This window comes from Gekko japonicus, unplaced genomic scaffold (assembly GCF_001447785.1).
Source record: "Gekko japonicus isolate JY-2015 unplaced genomic scaffold, Gekko_japonicus_V1.1 scaffold653, whole genome shotgun sequence".
NCBI lineage: Eukaryota > Metazoa > Chordata > Lepidosauria > Squamata > Gekkonidae > Gekko > Gekko japonicus.
Window position 1 is genome coordinate 784,577 of NW_015171524.1, and position 18,799 is coordinate 803,375.

Sequence of the window (18,799 nt, forward strand, 5' to 3'; positions counted from 1 at the left end):
CAGCAGGCCAGGTCATTCTCTAGGAGCCGATATTCCTGGCCCTCAGGCCTCCATGCCTTAAGATGCTCCCAGTCTAAGGAAGCTTCCATTGAGTCCAGTCTCCATTCCTTTCCAGCTCACAAGCGAAAGGACCCCGATCTCTACGTGTTCAGTCTCCACACTCCGGGGGGGGGGGGGGGGGGATAAAAAAAAAAGCTTAAAAAAAATTACGGCCACTGCAGCTTCCCTTCGTCTCCCCCTAATCCCATTAGTGAGACAGATGCTCGCTCACGTAGAACTGGGAGAGGTAATCTCGCGCCCGCAAAAAAAAATCCAGTCTTTAAGAATGGCCCAGCCAACTCGTGACAAGACGTAACCGCTGCAAGGTCTCTGACTGGTCCGCTTTCTGGCGGCAGAGGAAGGCTGGCAGTTCAAGCCGTTAGAAAGCTCTTTTTCCAGGCGGAGACCGAGAGCATATGGTGCTGCGGAGCTCCTCGTGCGACTTTGGAAAGCCTCCCGCTTTAAGCTTTATTCCCTCGACTGCGGAATACTTTTTGCAACATCCGGTCTTTGGGAACCGGGAATCCGTCTGTGCTGGTCAGGAACAGACCCTACGGTGACTGCCTCAGATGTTGGTGGTCCCATCTTGCCTGTTCACTCGCCGGATTATCGAAGCTATATCAAATCGGCGTGCATGATTCGGCCCAGTCCTATTAAGTTTCCACAGATCATCTAAAAACTCACATGGACAAAAACAGCACTGCTGGGGCTGGGATGGAAAAGGCACAAGAGGGCCGTGGGGTTGCCAGGTCCGGATCGACCGTGGGCAGGGGGACGGGGGACACGTTCCGGAAGCGGAAAGTGATGTCGCCCCCCATTCCCCTCCAAACAGCAATGTCGCATGTGGAGGAGGGCCTGTGTCGCCCGCATGTAATGTTGGCATGTCAGCGACACTGGGGCCGACACACAGGTTTGGGAGCGAAACTCTATGGCAAAATCAGCTTCAAACCATAGAGTTTTGCCCACAATCCAGAGCGTCACCCCCTGATGTCAGTTCCGGGCGATGCAGGCGTGTTGTGTGCAACGTCGTTTGTTTGAGGAGGGAGGGGGAATTCCCTCCCACCAGCCCTATGGCCAGCGGCAGGCAGGAGCCCGCAGAAAGAAGAAGGAGGAGGAGGAGGAGGAAGAGGAAGAAGAAGAGGAGGAGGAGATTGGGTTTACCCCCCCCCCGCCCTTCACTACCCGAAGAAGTCTCAGAGAGGCTTACAAACTCCTTTCCCTTCCCCCTCCCCACAACAGACACCCAGTGAGGCAGGTGGGGCTGAGAGAGCTCTTTCGGGGACTGCTCTTGAGAGAACTTGTGACTGACCCAAGGTCACACCAGCAGCTGCATGTGGAGGAGTGGGGAATCAAACCCGGGTTCTCCCAGATTAGAGTCTGCACACTTAACCACGACACAAGACTGGCTCTTTGAATGGGAGACTGACCGCCCCCCACTGGGCGACTGGCAACCCTACAGGGCCAGTTCCAGGTTTCAGAGGGCCCTGGGCCCTCCCTCTCTCCTCTCACTCCTCCTTTCTCACCCACCCGCGTGCTTCCTGCTTGCCTTCGCGTCCTTCCCCTCCCCGTTCGCCAGGCCTTCTACTGCTGCCAATGCTTACAGCATCCTGCACGGCCCGCAGTCCTTTCTCCAGCGGCACGAGTAATGCGAGCACCTGGAAGCACAGGTGGCAGAACGCGAGCGAGTGAATAACAGAGGGGTGAGGGTTGTGGGCCCTGCCAGAAGCCGCGGGAGCCCTGGCAGCCGCCCCCACTGCAGACGCCGGCCCTGAGCACAGTAATATCCCGGTAGATCATTCAGACTCCTTATCCTGGCACGAGAGAGGATCGTTTGTCACGAGGGCTGGATATGAGACAAATGTCAGGCCGGGCCACATGTGCAATAAAATGCAATGCAGGGTTCCGGAGAGATAAACTGTATAAAGGATAACAGCTGGTGAGGTCCGAGTTGTTGTATCCTCACTGCAAGGCCCCCTGGGCTGGGAGAGGGGTGCAAAAGAAAACCCATGTGGGCGGACTGGAGGAGCCAGCAGTGCAGTGAGCAAAAATCCTACTTTGTGAGCTTAAAAAAGGGAAAGGTAAAGGTTCCCTTGCTCGAAAGCCAGTCGAGTCCGACTCTAGGGTTGCGGTGCTCATCTCCGTTTCAAAGCCGAAGAGCCAGCGCTGTCCGAAGAAGTTTCCGTGGTCATGTGGCCGGCATGACTAAACACCAAGGCGCACAGAACGCTGTCACCTTCCCACCGAAGCGGTACCTATTTATCTACTTGCCATTTCTTGCTTTTGAACTGCTAGGTTGGCAGGAGCTGGAACTAGAGATGGGAACTCACTCCGTCATGCGGCACCCGGGTCTCGAACTGCTGAACGACCGCCCTTCCACAGCCTGCAGGTTCAGCGTCTTAACCACTTGAGCCACCGCAGCTCCACTTTGTGAGCTTACAGGCATTGAAATTGTGAGCGAGCGATTTGGCCGCTGCATCAATTCGTTTGCTCCGCAGCCGTCTTTCCTGAGCCGAGACAAAAACCTGTGAGCCGGAGGCCAAAAAACTGTGAGCGAGCTCACACTCACTCAGCTTAGAGGGAACACAGCCTGGGGGGGGTGTGTGAGGGGAGAGACCCCGGTATTAGCTGAGTCAGTCCTGAAAAACGCCCAGTGTTCGGACCGCATCATCCTGTGGCTTACGGGGTGGCGACGCGAGCTACCCAGACCAGTCCTTAACCGCCCTTAAGTATACGGTGCGAGCCACTCGTTTTAAAAATAAGTCGACCGTGTGCAAACTTGTCCGGCTGAAGTTTGTCACGGCACGACACGGCTGGCGGCGGCTGCCCTTCCTCCTCGTTGGGCTGGTGGGAAGCACTACCGCACAGACACACTGTGCATCCCAGAATTTCCAGAAGCAAAGGGAAAGACAGCTGGTTTCCCGCAGACGGAAGCTTATCTGATCTCCCTTCCCCCACCAAGCGCGCACGGCTAGGCAGTGGGTCTGGCCTAGTCGTAGCAGTGACGGGGGGGCTACAGGGGCTTCCCCCCTAGCCCAGGAAGAGGGGGAACAAAACCATGACGGCATTTCCCCCCCTAGACTCGTGTGCGGGCTACAGACACGAGCAGGAGAGGAAGAGAGTGGGTGGGAGAAGAGGAGAGCTTCCTTCCTGGCTGCTCCGGCCGCACTTCAACGCAGCCCCCCCCAAACACCTATTCTAGCCAGTCAGAACCAGTGTTCCCTCTCAGCTGAGTTAAGTGTGAGCCAGCTCACAGGGGTTATTTTAGCCTCCGGCTCACACATTTCTTGTCTTAGATGGCTCCAGAGCAAACTAATTTACAACTTTTAATGCCAGTAGCTCACAAAGTAAGAATTTTTTGTGCACAAGACTCTACAGCTCAGAGCAGGGGTGGTCGAACTCATTTGTTAGGAGGGCCGGATTGGACATAAATGAGACCTTGTCAGGCCGGGCCAGGTGTGTCATAAGCTGTAATGCCAGGTAGCGGAGAGATAAACGTTATCAAGGGCACAAACACAAAGATTTTTTTTTAACTTAAAATAAAGACATGCTTAAAACATGAGCGCTCTTGCAATATTTTGTTTATTTAGCAGTATCTGATAACTGGCGCCTCCTTGCTCTGAATTATTGCATCAAAATGTCTGTGCTGTTGCAATCCTGAGTATGCTGTTCAGGTGTGTATCTGTAAACTGCAAACCTACTTTTGGTTTATTGACATTCACCACAGAACTCTCATGCTCAGAGTTCTGAGTCTAGGACCCAGGTTAAAACATGAAATGGCTGAGCGATTAAGAGAGTCTGGCAAAGCAAGCGATGATGCAGCAGCAGCAGCAGAACTGGAAGCAGGAGACGGCCAGTTCCACCGCGGGCCTGATGGAAGCCCTCCGGGGGCCTGATCTGGCCCCCTGGGCCGCATGTTTGACACCCCTGGCTTAGAGGGAGCACCAGCCAGAACCCCAACTGCCTTTGCCAAAGGAATTAAGTCTCGAGTTTCATTTATTAGTCAGATTCATACCCCGTCCTTTTACTTTTAAAAGTACCCTGTGCGCCTTCCAAGATAAAAAGCAACACTGCATCCTGAGATAAACAGCAAATGAAATCAAGCTTTAAAACAAACAAACAAACGCACCAAAATGAACGTAAGAACGGTTGAAATACACCCCACAGCCGGCTCAAATCAAGCTAAAAAAACACAGAAGCTAAAAAAGCGGCCATAAGATAACACAAAAGTTTTTTTAAAAAATCATAAGAACATAAGAGAAGCCAGTGTTGGATCAGGCCAGTGGCCCATCCAGTCCAACACTCTGTATCACACAGTGGCCAGAAATACCAGGTGCCATCAGGAGGTCCACCAGTGGGGCCAGGACACTAGGAGCCCTCGCACTGTTGCCTCCCCCCCAAGCACCAAGGAGACAGAGCATCCCTTGCCCCAGAGCCCCTATCTATACCTTGTGGCTAATAGCCACTGATGGACCTCTGCTCCATATGCTTATCTAATTCCCTTTTGAAGCCGTCCATGCTTGTAATCAGGTGCCATCAGGAGGTCCAGCGGTGGGGCCAGGACACCAGAAGCCCTCCCACTGTTGCCCCCTCCCAAGCACCAAGAAGACAGAGCATCACTTGCCCCAGACTGAGAGTTCCTACCTATACCTTGTGGCTAATAGCCACTGATGGACCTCTGCTCCATATAAATAACAATCTTTTAAAACCTATGGTATAATAAACCAAACACAAACTGTGTCAATATTTGAGTTCCCCCTCCAAGGCCCTCCGGAACAGAACCATCTTAACTGATCTAAGGATTCACATCTCCGGGAAACGGAATTCTTAGGAAGCTGAACTATATGGGCCAAATAATGCATTTTGTGACTTCCCAAAAAGGCAAAGCGCACTGGGCCTAGGGAGGGAAAGCTTGCAGGGTAGACCACACACCTTCCCTTCCACTGTTCTGTAGGGTCGCCAGTTCTGGGTTGGGAAATAGCTGTAGATTTTGGGGGCGGAGCCTGGAGAGGGCAGGGTTTCGGAACAGGAGAGACCTCGGCAGAATATAATGCCATACAGTCCACCCTCCGAGGCAGCCATTTTCTCCAGGGGAACCAATCTCTACTGTCCGAAGATCAGATGTAACAGCAGGAGATCTCCAAGCCCCACCTGGATGTCATACAAAAATATATATCACTGGGTGCAATAAATATATGCTTATGGTAAAACAATGTTATGCTTTATTCTTTTTCTATTTTTCAATTACTGTTGTCTAAATATTGGTAACGAATATTATCAAAAATATATTTCACCCGGACAAGGCATAGAGAAAAAATGTTTCACCCACACAATACATCGAGTGCAGGTTTACATTCAGACAGCACCTTGTCACTAACACTATCACTAGTCTGAATGTAAACCTGCACTCGATGTATTGTTTGGGTGAAACATTTTTTCTCTATGTATTGTTAGGGTGAAGTAGCTCTTTGATAATATTTGATACCAATATTTAGACAACAGTATTGAAAAATAGAAAAAGAATAAAGCATAACATTGTTTTACCATAAGCATATATTTATTGTACACAGTGATATATATTTTTTTATGTCTTCCTTAGAGATGTAAAATTTCCAGAAATTTTGAAGCTCGGAAAACCCCCCGTTTTTTTTCCGTTTTTTTCTGGAAAAAAACAGAAATTTTTGGAAAAATTGAAAAAAATGCTACATTAGCATTTCTTTTGTCCTTTCTAGATTGAAAGTCATTCTGTTACTTTAGGAACATAAAATATGACTATAGACATTTTTACTTGGCATGAAATTATCACAACTAGCATATTAAAAATATAGTGTATCCACAACTAGCATATTAAAAATATAGTGTATCCAAACAATTATTACAAACAGAATACCCACCCACATGTAAAAAGAAAAGTGAAACTTTTTTATTTTCTTCTGACAATTGCACCTCCTAAAGGAAGAAATGCATCTTGTTCTTGCATTGGAGAGTTCAGTTTATAACCTAGGACTTACTTGTCCTCAGTGCACAGAAATTAGATCAATCTGATACCATATATATATATTTTAGAAATGATTTGGAAAATATTTGAACACCTTGTCTTAAAATATTTTATTAATCATATTAAAATAAAACGTTCCATAATCATTTTTTTTCTTTTCTTTTTTCAATTTTTCCAATTTTTCGAAAAAAACCCAAAAAGGCTTCAGGAAAAAAATGAAGAAAAAAAAGTTTTTTCCCCGAATTTTCCCGTTTTTTCCCCGGGCCTTCACATCTCTAGTCTTCCTAACACCGTGACCCTTAGTTTTTGTATTTCCCACCCGGATGTTGGCAACTCTAGTTCTCTGTGGTGATGCACACACTGTTGGACAGTTAAACGTCAAGGAAGAAGACCAAGTTTGCTTTGCAAGTTGTTCAGAATTTACCTCCCTTCTAAATGCCTAGAAGTCGCCAGCACGACGTACAGCTACAGAAAAGAGGCCGCCAAGTTTACCAAACACCCTACTAAAACCCATTCACCACCCCCGTCATTTCAATCACAGGAATAGCACACAATCCATTCCCCCTCCCTTTCCGGACATCTGGGCTTTGGCCATTGTTTCCCAGGGCCAACAGCATCCTGAGCGACCCACGCACAAAAGGCTTAACGGCAGCAGCTTACCCTGTGAAGCGTCACCGTGTGTTGTTCCCATATCGCCGTTTCTTCCATTGTTGTGCTCTGGGTTCAAAAGGGGAAGAAAAGGAAAAAGGAAGAAAAATCAGAGTTACTTTTGGGGTTGGCCGGGATTTAACTTTCACCAAAACACCACTAAACGATGACGGTTACGATCGGACCGCTCGCGATCCTCGCGAAGGACAAAGTGAAGCCGAGGCAAAACGGAAGGTGTGCTGCGTTTTGTTTTCGGCATTAAGGTCAGGAAGCTGGCCCTTGGAACTTCCTCTCTTTGCAACTCAAAGAGCTGGGGAGAAGCCAGCTCCACTCACGCCTCCCGATTGGCTCCGCTCGTCTTCGGCACGAACAGAAATAAAAGTTTAATGCGATGCTTTCCCGGCTTTACGCTGATCGGCCATCTCACGCCATCGACACGCGCACGGTGCTTGAAGGTGACCGGCTCCTGCCCTGAGGAATTCACACTTTCAGATTTGCTATAAGTGATAAAAGTGCGAGTATATTGAACACGATGATAGGTATTAACTGTCACAGTACACCAGTTTGGTGCAGTGGTTAGGAGCGCAGACTCTAATCTGGGAGGTCCGGGTTTGATCCCCCACTCCTCCACTTGCAGCTGCTGGTGTGACCTTGGGCAAGCCGTAGTTCTGATAAGAGCTGTTCTTGAAAAAGAGCAGTTTCTGTCAGAGCTCTCTCGGCCCCACCTACCTCACAGGGTGTCTGTTGTGGGGAGGGGGAGGGAAAGGAGTTTGTGAGCCGCTCTGAGACACCTTTGGGTAGTGAAGGGCAGGGTATAAATCCAATCTCTTCTTGATCACCACTATCTGGAAATCAAAGTTGCCAATCTTTTATTTCTCATTTTCTTTTATACTGACGACCTTTATGGTTTTCAAAATGGCCCCCGCTTTCCGTTACCGGCTGGGTTTTTTGCACCGTTCAACAGGCAGGCCGATGGGTCCCCAGGTATTCTGCCAGACTTTGGAGATAAAGCGCTTTTCAAAAGGCAACAGGATCATCGCAACCCACAGACAATGCAGTATACCAAGCAAATGCTTCTTCCAGAATCTTAGAGGCCCATGCCAAAGAGACAAGTAACATCCAGCGTGGTGCAGTGGTTAAGGGCGGCGGACTCTATCAGGAGAACTGGGTTTGATTCCCCACTTCTCCTCCACCTGAAGCCTGCTGGGAGACCTCGGGCCAGTCACTCTCTGTCCTACCAACCTCATAAGGTGCCTGTTGTGGGGAGAGGAGGAGGAGACGAAGAAGAGTTGGATTTATACCCCACCCTTCACTTGGAGTCTCAGAGCGGCTTACAATCTCCTTCCCTTCCTCTCCCCACAACAGACACCTTGTGAGGTCGGTGGGGCTGAGAGAGCTCTGAGTGAACTGTGACTGATCCAAGGTCACCCAGCTGGTTTCAGGTGGAGGAGGAGGTGATTGTAAGCCAGTCTGAGACTCCTTAAGGTAGGGAGAAAGCGGGGTATAAAAACCAACTCTTCTTCTTGGATTGTTTCAGTAAGGGACTGACGCATGGATGGTATTGGGATTGTTTTAAGAAAAAACCCCGTGAGCTGTTCCCTCTGCGCATGACGGGGCACGGAGGGGTTGGAAAAGGGACAAAGAGGTCATTCGGTTCTGATTCTTTACCTGCCTTCCATCTAGCACCCCTAGCCAACCACTGAACTGTGCAGCAGACAATTTAAAAGGGACAAGAGACAATAATAAACCTGCAAGGAGACACTGGACTACCACTGACGACGGAGGCTACAAAATTCAGCGGCCTTCCAAGCCTCAAGGAAGACAGGGAAACGGTTCCTCTTCATACACTCAAGTTCGAGCAAACGCCGCAAGTAAATATGATCTAGCTCTGTACTGGGCAGTCAAATAAGGTTCCTCTTAATTCCAGGGTCTAGTTTCCCCTTCCCGCTCCTTGGCTACAAAAAATGCCCTGGTGCTTTCCGGGGGAAGATCTGCTCGCTCGACATCTTATGCACCGCTATGAATTAAAGCACGGGAACTCGTAATGCCATGCAGAAGTCGCCTGACTCGCCTCTGACGGACTCTGCAGTTCGGCCTATGCTAGTCGGCTCTCGAGTGAGCACCAAACTCTGCAGGCCAGAAATGGGTTTCTAAGTCAGGCGACGATATTTCTAAAAAAGGGGGTCTTGATAACAGCGCTGTCTCGAAGACAGAGGGAGGAGGGCGGCTTTGCATCTTCCAACTACTTGAGGGGCAGTGCTTTTGAAGAATGAGAAAGACCCCGGGAAGGAACAGGGACGAAGCCAAATGGGTTAAAAGCAGAAGCAGCCCATGAACTCCAGCCTCGTTGTGGCAAACTGTATTGATCAGGAACCTGGACTTTTAGCCCAGGAACCTTTCGCAAGCGAGCTAAAAACGCTGCTGTAAAGTCGAGTAAAGAGGGAGGTTCGTGCGCCAACCCACGATCCGAGGACACTCGAAGGTCTGAGAATTATTAATCTAACTTCACACCAGCAGTTCCTTTTGCTACCCAACGTGAGAAGTTCCTTACGAGATGCCAGATAAGGCAAAGTTCAAGGTAAGTAAAGTCCTGCATATCAAGGGCAGTTCTGAACACCGAGTTACGGTCAAAATGGCCTCACCAGTTCTCTTGCTCAGAGAGGAACCCGACCTGCCTTCGACCTACCCAAGGAGAAAACATGATGCAAAAACTAGCTGAAGCCACTACTTCCTTTGAAAGAGGATCTGAATATACATCGGGATGGTTTTGAATGGAGTTTTACGCCTAGCCGTAAACCTACTATGGCTTCCCATAAAAAGCAGACTGTTTTTACACACAACGAATCTATCTAGCACTGTAAAGCCGGCATCCGGGAAGGCGTTATTGCTATACTGAAAAGCATCAAGCGACGGGATACATCTGGGCCTTCTCTCCTGTATGGTAACTCGTTACAGCCGGTTTCTTCTCCATCGCTTGATGCCCTCGTTTCCTGGCTGGGGGAAAAACAAACCCTAAACTTCTCGGCCTTGGCAAAAACAAGCCGCAAACTGAATACGGAGCCCTTTCAGCCTTTACCAAAAGAAGAGAAAGAAAGAAGAAAAAAGTTTCACCCCAATTCTGTCCCAAAACAGTGTTTTTTTTGTGAATAACTGGCCCTTTGAAAGGCCGGGTTTCGGCTTCGCCGCCCGTGTGGGCCACGGTCTTTGAAGTCGCAGAAAGGAAAAAGTGCTAGAGTTCCTTGTAAAATAGTTCAAGGCTCCTGTACCCAGGAAGGTGGGAAAGGAACACTGTCATCAAAACACATTCTGTTCTTATCAGGTTGTGGGAACGCAGCCCCAAAAGTTACACAACCAGCATTCAGTGCTTCGGAGCTCTGTTCAGAAACTCGCTGGGGGTGGACGAAGAACACACAGAAGACATCTGCATTTATGAACACATCTAATTCTTATACGGAGCCGTTAAAGTGCCGATATTTTATTCCAGGATCCGGTCTGGCGCTGACCACCACAACTGACGATCATATATATATGAGAGCTTTTCTCGATCGCGTGGGTTGTGCTAAGAGGCTACAGGGTTCATTGGCACTGTGCCGCAGGCAGCAACACCAAGAACTGCAGAGATGGGCGTCAACCACGGGTTCCCTTCCAATGGAGCTTTTAAATCTGAATAAGAAAACGGCGGACAAGGAAAGCATGTGCTATAATTGGAGATACGGAAATTAATCTCGGGCCTGATCATATGGCTTACCGAGCCCTTATTAAGCTATGTGGGTCAGAAGCAATAATTGCAGAAGTTATCTTCCGTGTCGATCCCATAAAAAACAGGGAAGAGGAGAAACTAGGGTTTTAAACACATAGCCTTCCTTCCCTCTGCATCTTAAACCTCTGGCCTCTTCACACTGCTGTTGACCGTTCCCAAGTTCACCTTTCCTCTGGAGTCTCAGGCCCCAACTACTTCCTTTCCACTGGCCCTGTCTTCCTGTAGGATCAACGTCAGGCGTCCCCAACGTGGTGCCCCATGGGCTCCCCGGTGCCCACCGACACCCTTCCTGGTGCTTTCAGACAGCTCTTTCAGGAAGTGGGCGGGGCTTTTGCCCAGCAGGGCTTCTGATTGGCTGTGTAGATTAAAAGGCAGGCTGTTAAAAAGAGCTTCGGCCTGAAATGCTGAAGAGGGGAAATGATGTAAGCTGCTTCGGGTCCCCCTTGGTGTGAGATGTGGGATATAAATACGTAAATAAAATATAACCTTGCTCCCTGACATTTTGTAGTTTGCTCTAGTTCCTCCTTGCTCCCTGACATTTTGTGGTTTGCTCTAGTTCCTATTTATTTGATCTATATCCCGCCCTCTCCCGCAACAGGGCTCAGGGCGGGTCACAACCTGTCAGTAAAAGACATAGAATACATAGAATGGTGGAACAAGCTCCCATTTAAGATCAGGGCCCTGCGGGATCTGTTACAATTCCGCAGGGCCTGCAAAATGGGGCTGTTCCGCCGTGCTTTCCGTTGAGGCGGTGGACATCCAAGTCTTTATCTGGCCTCCCTTGCTGAAAAAGCTGGCTGCTGACCGGCCATAACTGAGCATTGCTACTGAGGCTTCTCTACCGGTTGGTCTTTTATTATTATTTTAAAATGCTGTTTTTAAAGTTGTTTAATTTATATGTTGTTATTGTCACGACTTCTGTGTGACCTTGTAACCCACTCTGAGTCTGCTTTGTGGGGAGGGCGGACAGAAATTGAACAAAATAAAAAATAAACATTAAAACATTTAAAAACAATAATAATCCAGATTAACAAGTAACAAATTTACTAGGGTCCGGTTGCCACCATTTTATTATTAGCTCCGCCTCCCACGGCAGCCATTTTGTGGCTGGCTCCGCCTCCCGTGGCCGCCATTTTGTGATGTCCGCCGCTTTGTGTCAGAATTCCAAGAACGCAGAACGTCAGGCACAGGCATGCCTGCCTACAACAAGCCAAGGACAGGTAAGGAAGACAAAAGGAGGACGTGGAGAAGCCATCCTTGGTTTTAGTACCGTTGTAATTCCCAAGCGCCTAAGCGCATCGGGGGCGTCCACGTTTCCCGAGAGCGTGCCAGTCATTGCAGCAAAACCAACCGATACCGGGGGAGCATCGCCGGAATAGCAATTATGCGACTTTCGTTTGGAAAGACACAATATGCAAATTTTATTTGTGCAAAGTTATGCAACGCCTCATTTGCATCTCACTTAATATGCACAGCCTCCACAACGTCTCTCTTTTGACCTTACTGAGTCGGCGCCAAGCTCACAGCAGCACATTTGCTACCTGGCAGGACTCAGCTTCTCAGGGCAGGCTCCTCTGAGCCTCCCCCCCACCCCCAGGCAGTGGGAAGAGAAGGGAGGAGAGCCTCCCCTTTCCAAGTTCTCTGTCCTCAGACAGCTCCTCTCCCCTCCGGTTCACACAAGTTCCAGCACCTTGTCAACCAGTGAAATAAGATTTACTAGGCGACTGGTCTTTTTTTCTGCACGAAGGGTATAAAACTGTATGCAATTTATTATATTCATTTAATCTCAAGAGTTGGATGGCACCACCAGGGTCACCTAGTCCAACCCCGTCCACTCAGGAAGGACGCCGATAATATCCCGGACAAGTAAGTATCCAATCAGTCTAATGAGATATATTATATACACGAACTACAGATACAGATCGTAAACACGGATTTTCGGTCAAAGGCTGATAGGACTGCACAGACCACTTTCTGAATGCCTGAACTACAGCCAAGTTAGGACAGAGGCTCCGATTCGCTGAGGCCGAGCGAGACGAGGGTCACCGGAACTGGTGGCTAGCACAGATCTCAACTAGCTTTACTTCAAGGGTGTCGAACTCACTTGTTATGAGGGCCGGATCTGACATAAATGAGACCTTGTCGGGCCAGGCCACGTGTGTCATAAAATGTAATGCCAGATAGCGGAGATATAAACTTTATGAAGGACACAAACACAAAGGTTTTTTTTTTAACTTAAAATAAAAACATGCTTAAAACATTAGCTCTGCTCTGCAAGCCGCAAACCTACTTTTGGTTTACTGACATTCACCAGAGAAATCTCATGCTCAGAGTTCTAGGACCCAGATTAAATCATGAAATGGCTGAGTGATTAAGACAGTATGGCAAAGCAAGCTATGATGCAGCAACAGCAGCAGAACTGGAAGCAGGAGATGGCCAGTTCCACTGTGGGCCTGAGGGAACCCTTTGGGGGCCTGATCTGGCCCCCGAGCCGCATGTTTGACACCCCTGCATTACTTCTTCTCTGTGTTTATATCTCTCTTTATCCTAAAGGCATTTTATAATTACCATAAAGCGGGGGAATAGAACTTTCCCCCTTATAATTCCATAAAGACTACCCCAACAGCTAGTGTCTTTGCAGCATCCTAGGAGGAATAAGAGAGCCAGTCTTGAAAACGTCCAGCGAAGGAGCATCCACCACCTCCCGAGGCAGTCTGTTCCACTGCTCAACCACTCTCCCAGTTAGGAAGTTCCTCCTGATATTTAGCCGGTATCGACTCCCTTGTAATTTCCACCCATTAGATCTAGTCTTGCAATCCGGAGCAAGAGAGAAGAGATCCGCTTCATCTTCTACGTGACAGCCCTCCAAATATTGGAAGACTGCAATCGTGTCCCCTCTAAGCCTTCTCTTTCCCAGGCTAAACAGACCCAACTCTTTCAGCCTTTCCTCGTAAGACTTGGATTCCAACCCTCTTTTGGACATGCTCGAGCTGGTCAACATCCTCCCTAAAATGTGGTGCCCAAAACTGGACACAGGACTCCAGGTGAGGCCTGACCACAGCAGAACAGAGCGGAACGACCACCTCCCGTGATCTGGACACAACGCTTCTGTGAATGAATCCTAAGACTGCATTTGCTTTCTTCGCAGTCACATCGCACTGCGGGCTCATGTTTAGCTTGTGATCAACCAGAACACCTAGATCCCTTTCACATGATCTGGACGGCCCAGGCTAGCCCAATCTAACCAGATCGTGGAAGCCAGGCAGGCTCAGCCCTGGTTAGTACTTGGAGGAAAGCCCATCAAGAAAATCCCTGGCACCTATGCAAAGGCAGGCAATGGCAAGCCACCTCTGTCCATGTCTTGCATTGACCCTACGGGGTGTGTGTGTGTGTGTGTGTGTGCCAAAAGTCAGCTGCAACTCGATGGCACCTTCCACCACCAAGTTACCCTCATTCAGTGAGATGCACTCGGCTGGAGGCTCGCTGCTCCACAGAGTAACTGAAGAGGTGACACAAATCCAAGGTGCTGCAAGTAGTTCCTTGCCTGGTCCACCCATATGATACCCCTCATGCGCCCTGGCAGAAAAGGTTGACAAGGGCTGCTTCCTGGAGAACATCAATGCGCCACTAATGGCTACCTCAGGTATATTTGGTCAAGCAGTTCAGAGGAGGAGGAGATTGGAGGAACATTAGAAGGAAGAGGAGGAGACCACGCCCTTCACTCGGTGTCTGAGTGGCTTACAAACTCCTTTCCCTTCCCCTCCCCACAACAGACACCCTGTGAGGCAGGTGGGGCTGAGAGAGCTCTGACAGGAACTGCACTTTCAAGGACAGCTCTGACAGAACTATGGCTTGCCCAAGGTCATCCAGCAGCTGCATGTGGAGAAGTGGGGATTCAAGCCTGGTTCTTCCAGATTAGAGTCCACGGACTTAACCACTACACCAAACTGGCGTTGTAGGCTTGTTTGCAAAGTTACCACACACACACACACAACTCAGCCATATACAGGATCCTAACTCAGGAGTAACGGCATGTGTCAAACACCACCAATGATCTACTACACAGCAGCCATCACACTCCATCAGAAGAACGCGATTTCCATGCCATGCATATCAGGCCACACCAGTATTCCCTCTAAGCTGAGTTAGTGTGAGCTAGCTCACAGTTTTTTAGCCTCTGGCTTCCACGCTTTTGTCTTAGCTTAGGAAGGGTGGCTCCAGTGCAACCTAATTTATGCAGTAGCCAAATCGCTCGCTCACAACTTTAATGCCAGGAGCTCAGAAAGTAGGATTTTTGCTCACAAGACTCCACAGCTTAGAGGGAGCATTGGGCCGCACCTCTACCCAGGAATACTTGTTTGCTATTATTTCAGTTTCTTCGTCTCTGTCCAGTGTAAGGAATGGTCCAGTGAGGCCTCATTACGTAGCCTTCAAGCTACAGGAACCTCTCTCGCCTGCTTTAAATTCGTCCACGTCCATCATCAGCATCTTCTTGAATAGTAACATTGGGAGGAGACTGTGAACGGATCAGCAAACGCATTTTTTAAAAAATAGACTGTCTTTGTGTTGCCCAAGAAAGACACGAGCAATGTTTTGCTCATGCGGCACGTAGTGGAACCACCTGCCAAAATACAAAGGGCGATCTGATGGAGCTCTTCGGAGGGCAAAATGCACCGGCCAAAGGAGAGAGTGCATCTTCACACACCCTGAAGAATGCACTCTCAGTCGACTTTCAATGCACTTTAGCCACCGCTTGCAAGTGGGTTTCCATAGAATCCTAGAATCACAGCACTGGAAGGGGCCAGAGAGGCCATCTAGTCCACCCCCTGCTCAATGCAGGATCAGCCCTAGAGCATCCCTGACACGTGTTTGTCCAGCCGCTGCTTGAAGACTGCCAGGGAGGGGGAGCTCACCACCTTCCGAGGCAGCTGACTCCACTGTGGCACAGCTCTGACTGTCAAAATGTTTTCCCTAAGATCCAGCTGGTCCCTTCCCGCCCTTAATTTAAACCCATTCTTGCGGGTCCTCTCCTCTGCTGCCAACAGGAACACCTCCCTGCCCTCCTCTAAGGGACAGCCCTTCAAATATTTCGAGCAACCCTGTCCCGTCCCCCCTCAACCTCCTCTTCTCCAGGCTGAACCTTCACAAGTCCCGCAGCCTTTCCTCCTAGGGCTTCTTGGTCTCCAGGTCCCCCGATCATCCTAGTCGCTCTCCTCTGCATGCGCTCCGTTCTGTCCACTTCCTTTCTGAAGTGAGGCCTCCAGAACTGCACACAAGACTCCAGGTGTGGCCTGACCAATTTAGCCGCTTCACACAGGAAAAAACAGTTGCAAGGTGCATTAAAAGTGGACCTCTTTTATTATGACCTTGTTTTCTAAAACAAAAAATACATTTGTGCAAAATAAAAAGGTGGATTCAAGGTGCATCAATCGGCATGTGCGAGAGGACCACAAGAAGGTCTTGGTCACACCCGTATCCACGAACCTGGGTGTCTAAATTTTCCATTTTTATGCATTAATCTCACCTTCCAGCTTCCTGTTGCACCAGGACAGGTGGAAGCCCGAATATTTCAGGCAAGAGAACTCGTCCTCCGCCCGCCAAAGCTACGTTCAAACACAAACAGGGATGACGCAGTTCCCTTTGGCAGAAAGGTTTCAAACATCCCAAGCATCCTAGAGGTGAGTAACTGCAGGTTCATGGTTAACGCACCAAGCAGAGGTTTCCATGCTTAACTCATTAACTGGCTTGAGCCTGGATCTTCCACACCCCGCCCCAATCCTATCTGTGGCAGTGCACGAATATAAAGCAATCGAGGAGGAGGAGGAGGAGGAAGAGGAGAAGAAGAGAAGAAGAGATTGGATTTATACCCCGCCCTTCCCTACCCAAAGGAGTCCCAGAGCGGCTCACAAACTCCTTTCCCTTCCCCTCCCCACAACAGACACCCTGTGAGGCGGGTGGGGCTGAGAGCTCTGACACAAACTGCTCTTTTTCAAGAACGGCTCTTATCAGAGCTATGGCTTGCCCAAGGCCATCCAGCCAGGTGCAAGTGGAGGAGTGGGGAATCAAACCTGGTTCCCCCAGATTAGAGTCCGCGCACTTAACCACTACACCAACCTTGCTCTCCTGACTGGCAACACAGTCAGAGCTCATAATGGTCAATTGTGTATTAATTGAAGACATATTGGATAATGTGTTTGGATGTCAGATCATGCAGTTATGTGTTCTGTGAACGGAGACCATTTCACGGTAGAAGGTTGGATTGTTGTGGGAAGAAGTCCGATCTATGAAGGATACTTCTCGGCAGCCTCTCAAGTGAATAACGGCCACACAGGGGGACCCCCTGGAATGGGACGACAGTGTGGGAAGAGACTGAACTTCATCATCTTCTCCACATCATTTCACCAACTGATAACTACCAGCTCCATGCAGGCACCCTAGAAGACGCAGTCGCCTGCAGCTACACACTGAAAAAAGATCTGTAATAATTTGGCAAACAGCGTTTCTGGGAAGCCTGCCCATCAGTTATTTACTCATGAAGAACCTGGTACCTCTCCCCCTGCTGCACAGGTTTTTTTTTTTTGGGGGGGACCACCAATCTAAAGATCAGGCCCATTCATGGAGGATAGGTCTATTAGTGTCTACTAGTCATGGGGACTAAAGGGAACCTCCATGTTCAGAGGCAGTCAACTTCAGAATCCCAGGACCAGGAGGCAACATCAGGGGAAGGTCTCGGCCTCTATGCCCTGCTGTTGGCTGTCCAGAGGAACTGGTTGGCCACTGTGTGAGACAGGATGCTGGACTGGATGGACCACTAGTCTGATCCAGCAGGGCTCTCCTGATGTTCTGATGAAGGCCTCGGCCTCTATGCCCTGTTGTTCGCCCTCCAGAGGAACTGGTTGGCCACTGTGTGAGACAGGATGCTGGACCGCTAGATGGACCACTGGTCAGATCCAGTAAGATGGTTCTTAAGTTCTTATAAGGGGAAGGCCTCGGCCTCTATGCCCTGTTGTTCGCCCTCCAGAGGAACTGGTTGGCCACTGTGTGAGACAGGATGCTGGACCGCTAGATGGACCACTGGTCAGATCCAGTAAGATGGTTCTTAAGTTCTTATAAGGGGAAGGCCTCGGCCTCTATGCCCTGTTGTTCGCCCTCCAGAGGAACTGGTTGGCCACTGTGTGAGACAGGATGCTGGACCGCTAGATGGACCACTGGTCAGATCCAGTAAGATGGTTCTTAAGTTCTTATAAGGGGAAGGCCTCGGCCTCTATGCCCTGTTGTTCGCCCTCCAGAGGAACTGGTTGGCCACTGTGTGAGACAGGATGCTGGACCGCTAGATGGACCACTGGTCAGATCCAGTAAGATGGTTCTTAAGTTCTTATAAGGGGAAGGCCTCGGCCTCTATGCCCTGTTGTTCGCCCTCCAGAGGAACTGGTTGGCCACTGTGTGAGACAGGATGCTGGACCGCTAGATGGACCACTGGTCAGATCCAGTAAGATGGTTCTTAAGTTCTTATAAGGGGAAGGCCTCGGCCTCTATGCCCTGTTGTTGGCCCTCCAGAGGAACTGGTTGGCCACTGTGTGAGACAGGATGCCTGGACTAGATGGACTATCTCTCTGATCCAACACGGCTCTTGTTATGTTAAATATCTGTGACACAATCCAATGGCCGCACAACACCACCACTAACAGAGCAACTTAGCGGCAGTTCGTAACCATCATTCACGTCCGGACCCTAGCAGGCAGATATTCAGTGTGCTGTAGTTATACCTGAGGCCACAGACATAGCTGCATGACACAAAATTCCTTGGCCAAGGCATTTAGTCGTACCTCGAGTGTTCTCCTCCCCTCAAGAACACAGGCGTGCTGATTTGAGTTTCTATTACACAACAGCAGAGCCCACAAGTTTGCCAAACACAGAATTAAAAACTAAAATCTATTTCTAACTTTGCTTTGCACACACGTCCCTAAGATTAAGAACGACAGTGGCGGGGTTAGTATAATTTCCCCCTGTATAATTTGATGGCAACATTCAGTCCCGGTGTGTGTTAATTTAGCCTCTCAATACACATTGTTTGAAAAGCTACCAGCGTTTCACCTGCAAGCGCTCCTTACTCCTTATTGATACTTAGAGCAACGGTTTATCTTCCTGTTTTTGGAGCCACCAGCCATGCAAACATCTCCCGGACATTCCCTGCATAACACGCCACCGCTTATAGACTATTTCTTAAAAATCATGATGGGAAAAGGGGGTTATCCTCTGGGATATTCTGCAGTAAACATCCAAAAACGCTTGTTTGCCAGATGACTCATATACTCAAGAGTAGGAAATCGAGCATTACAGCAGAAGGGAAGGGAAGT

At 49.2% G+C, this 18,799-nt stretch overlaps 1 protein-coding gene across 1 annotated transcript in view; it reads right to left on the minus strand.

The window, feature by feature from the left end:
- The window catches only part of TJP1 (tight junction protein 1), a 189,134-nt gene that overhangs the window by 111,995 nt on the left and 58,340 nt on the right, over nucleotides 1-18,799 (minus strand). Inside the window, exon 2 of the mRNA XM_015419498.1 lies at nucleotides 6,695-6,751. Within this exon, the coding sequence (XP_015274984.1) occupies nucleotides 6,695-6,742 (48 nt within the window). The 5' untranslated portion in view covers nucleotides 6,743-6,751. The remainder of the gene's footprint in view (nucleotides 1-6,694; nucleotides 6,752-18,799) is intronic.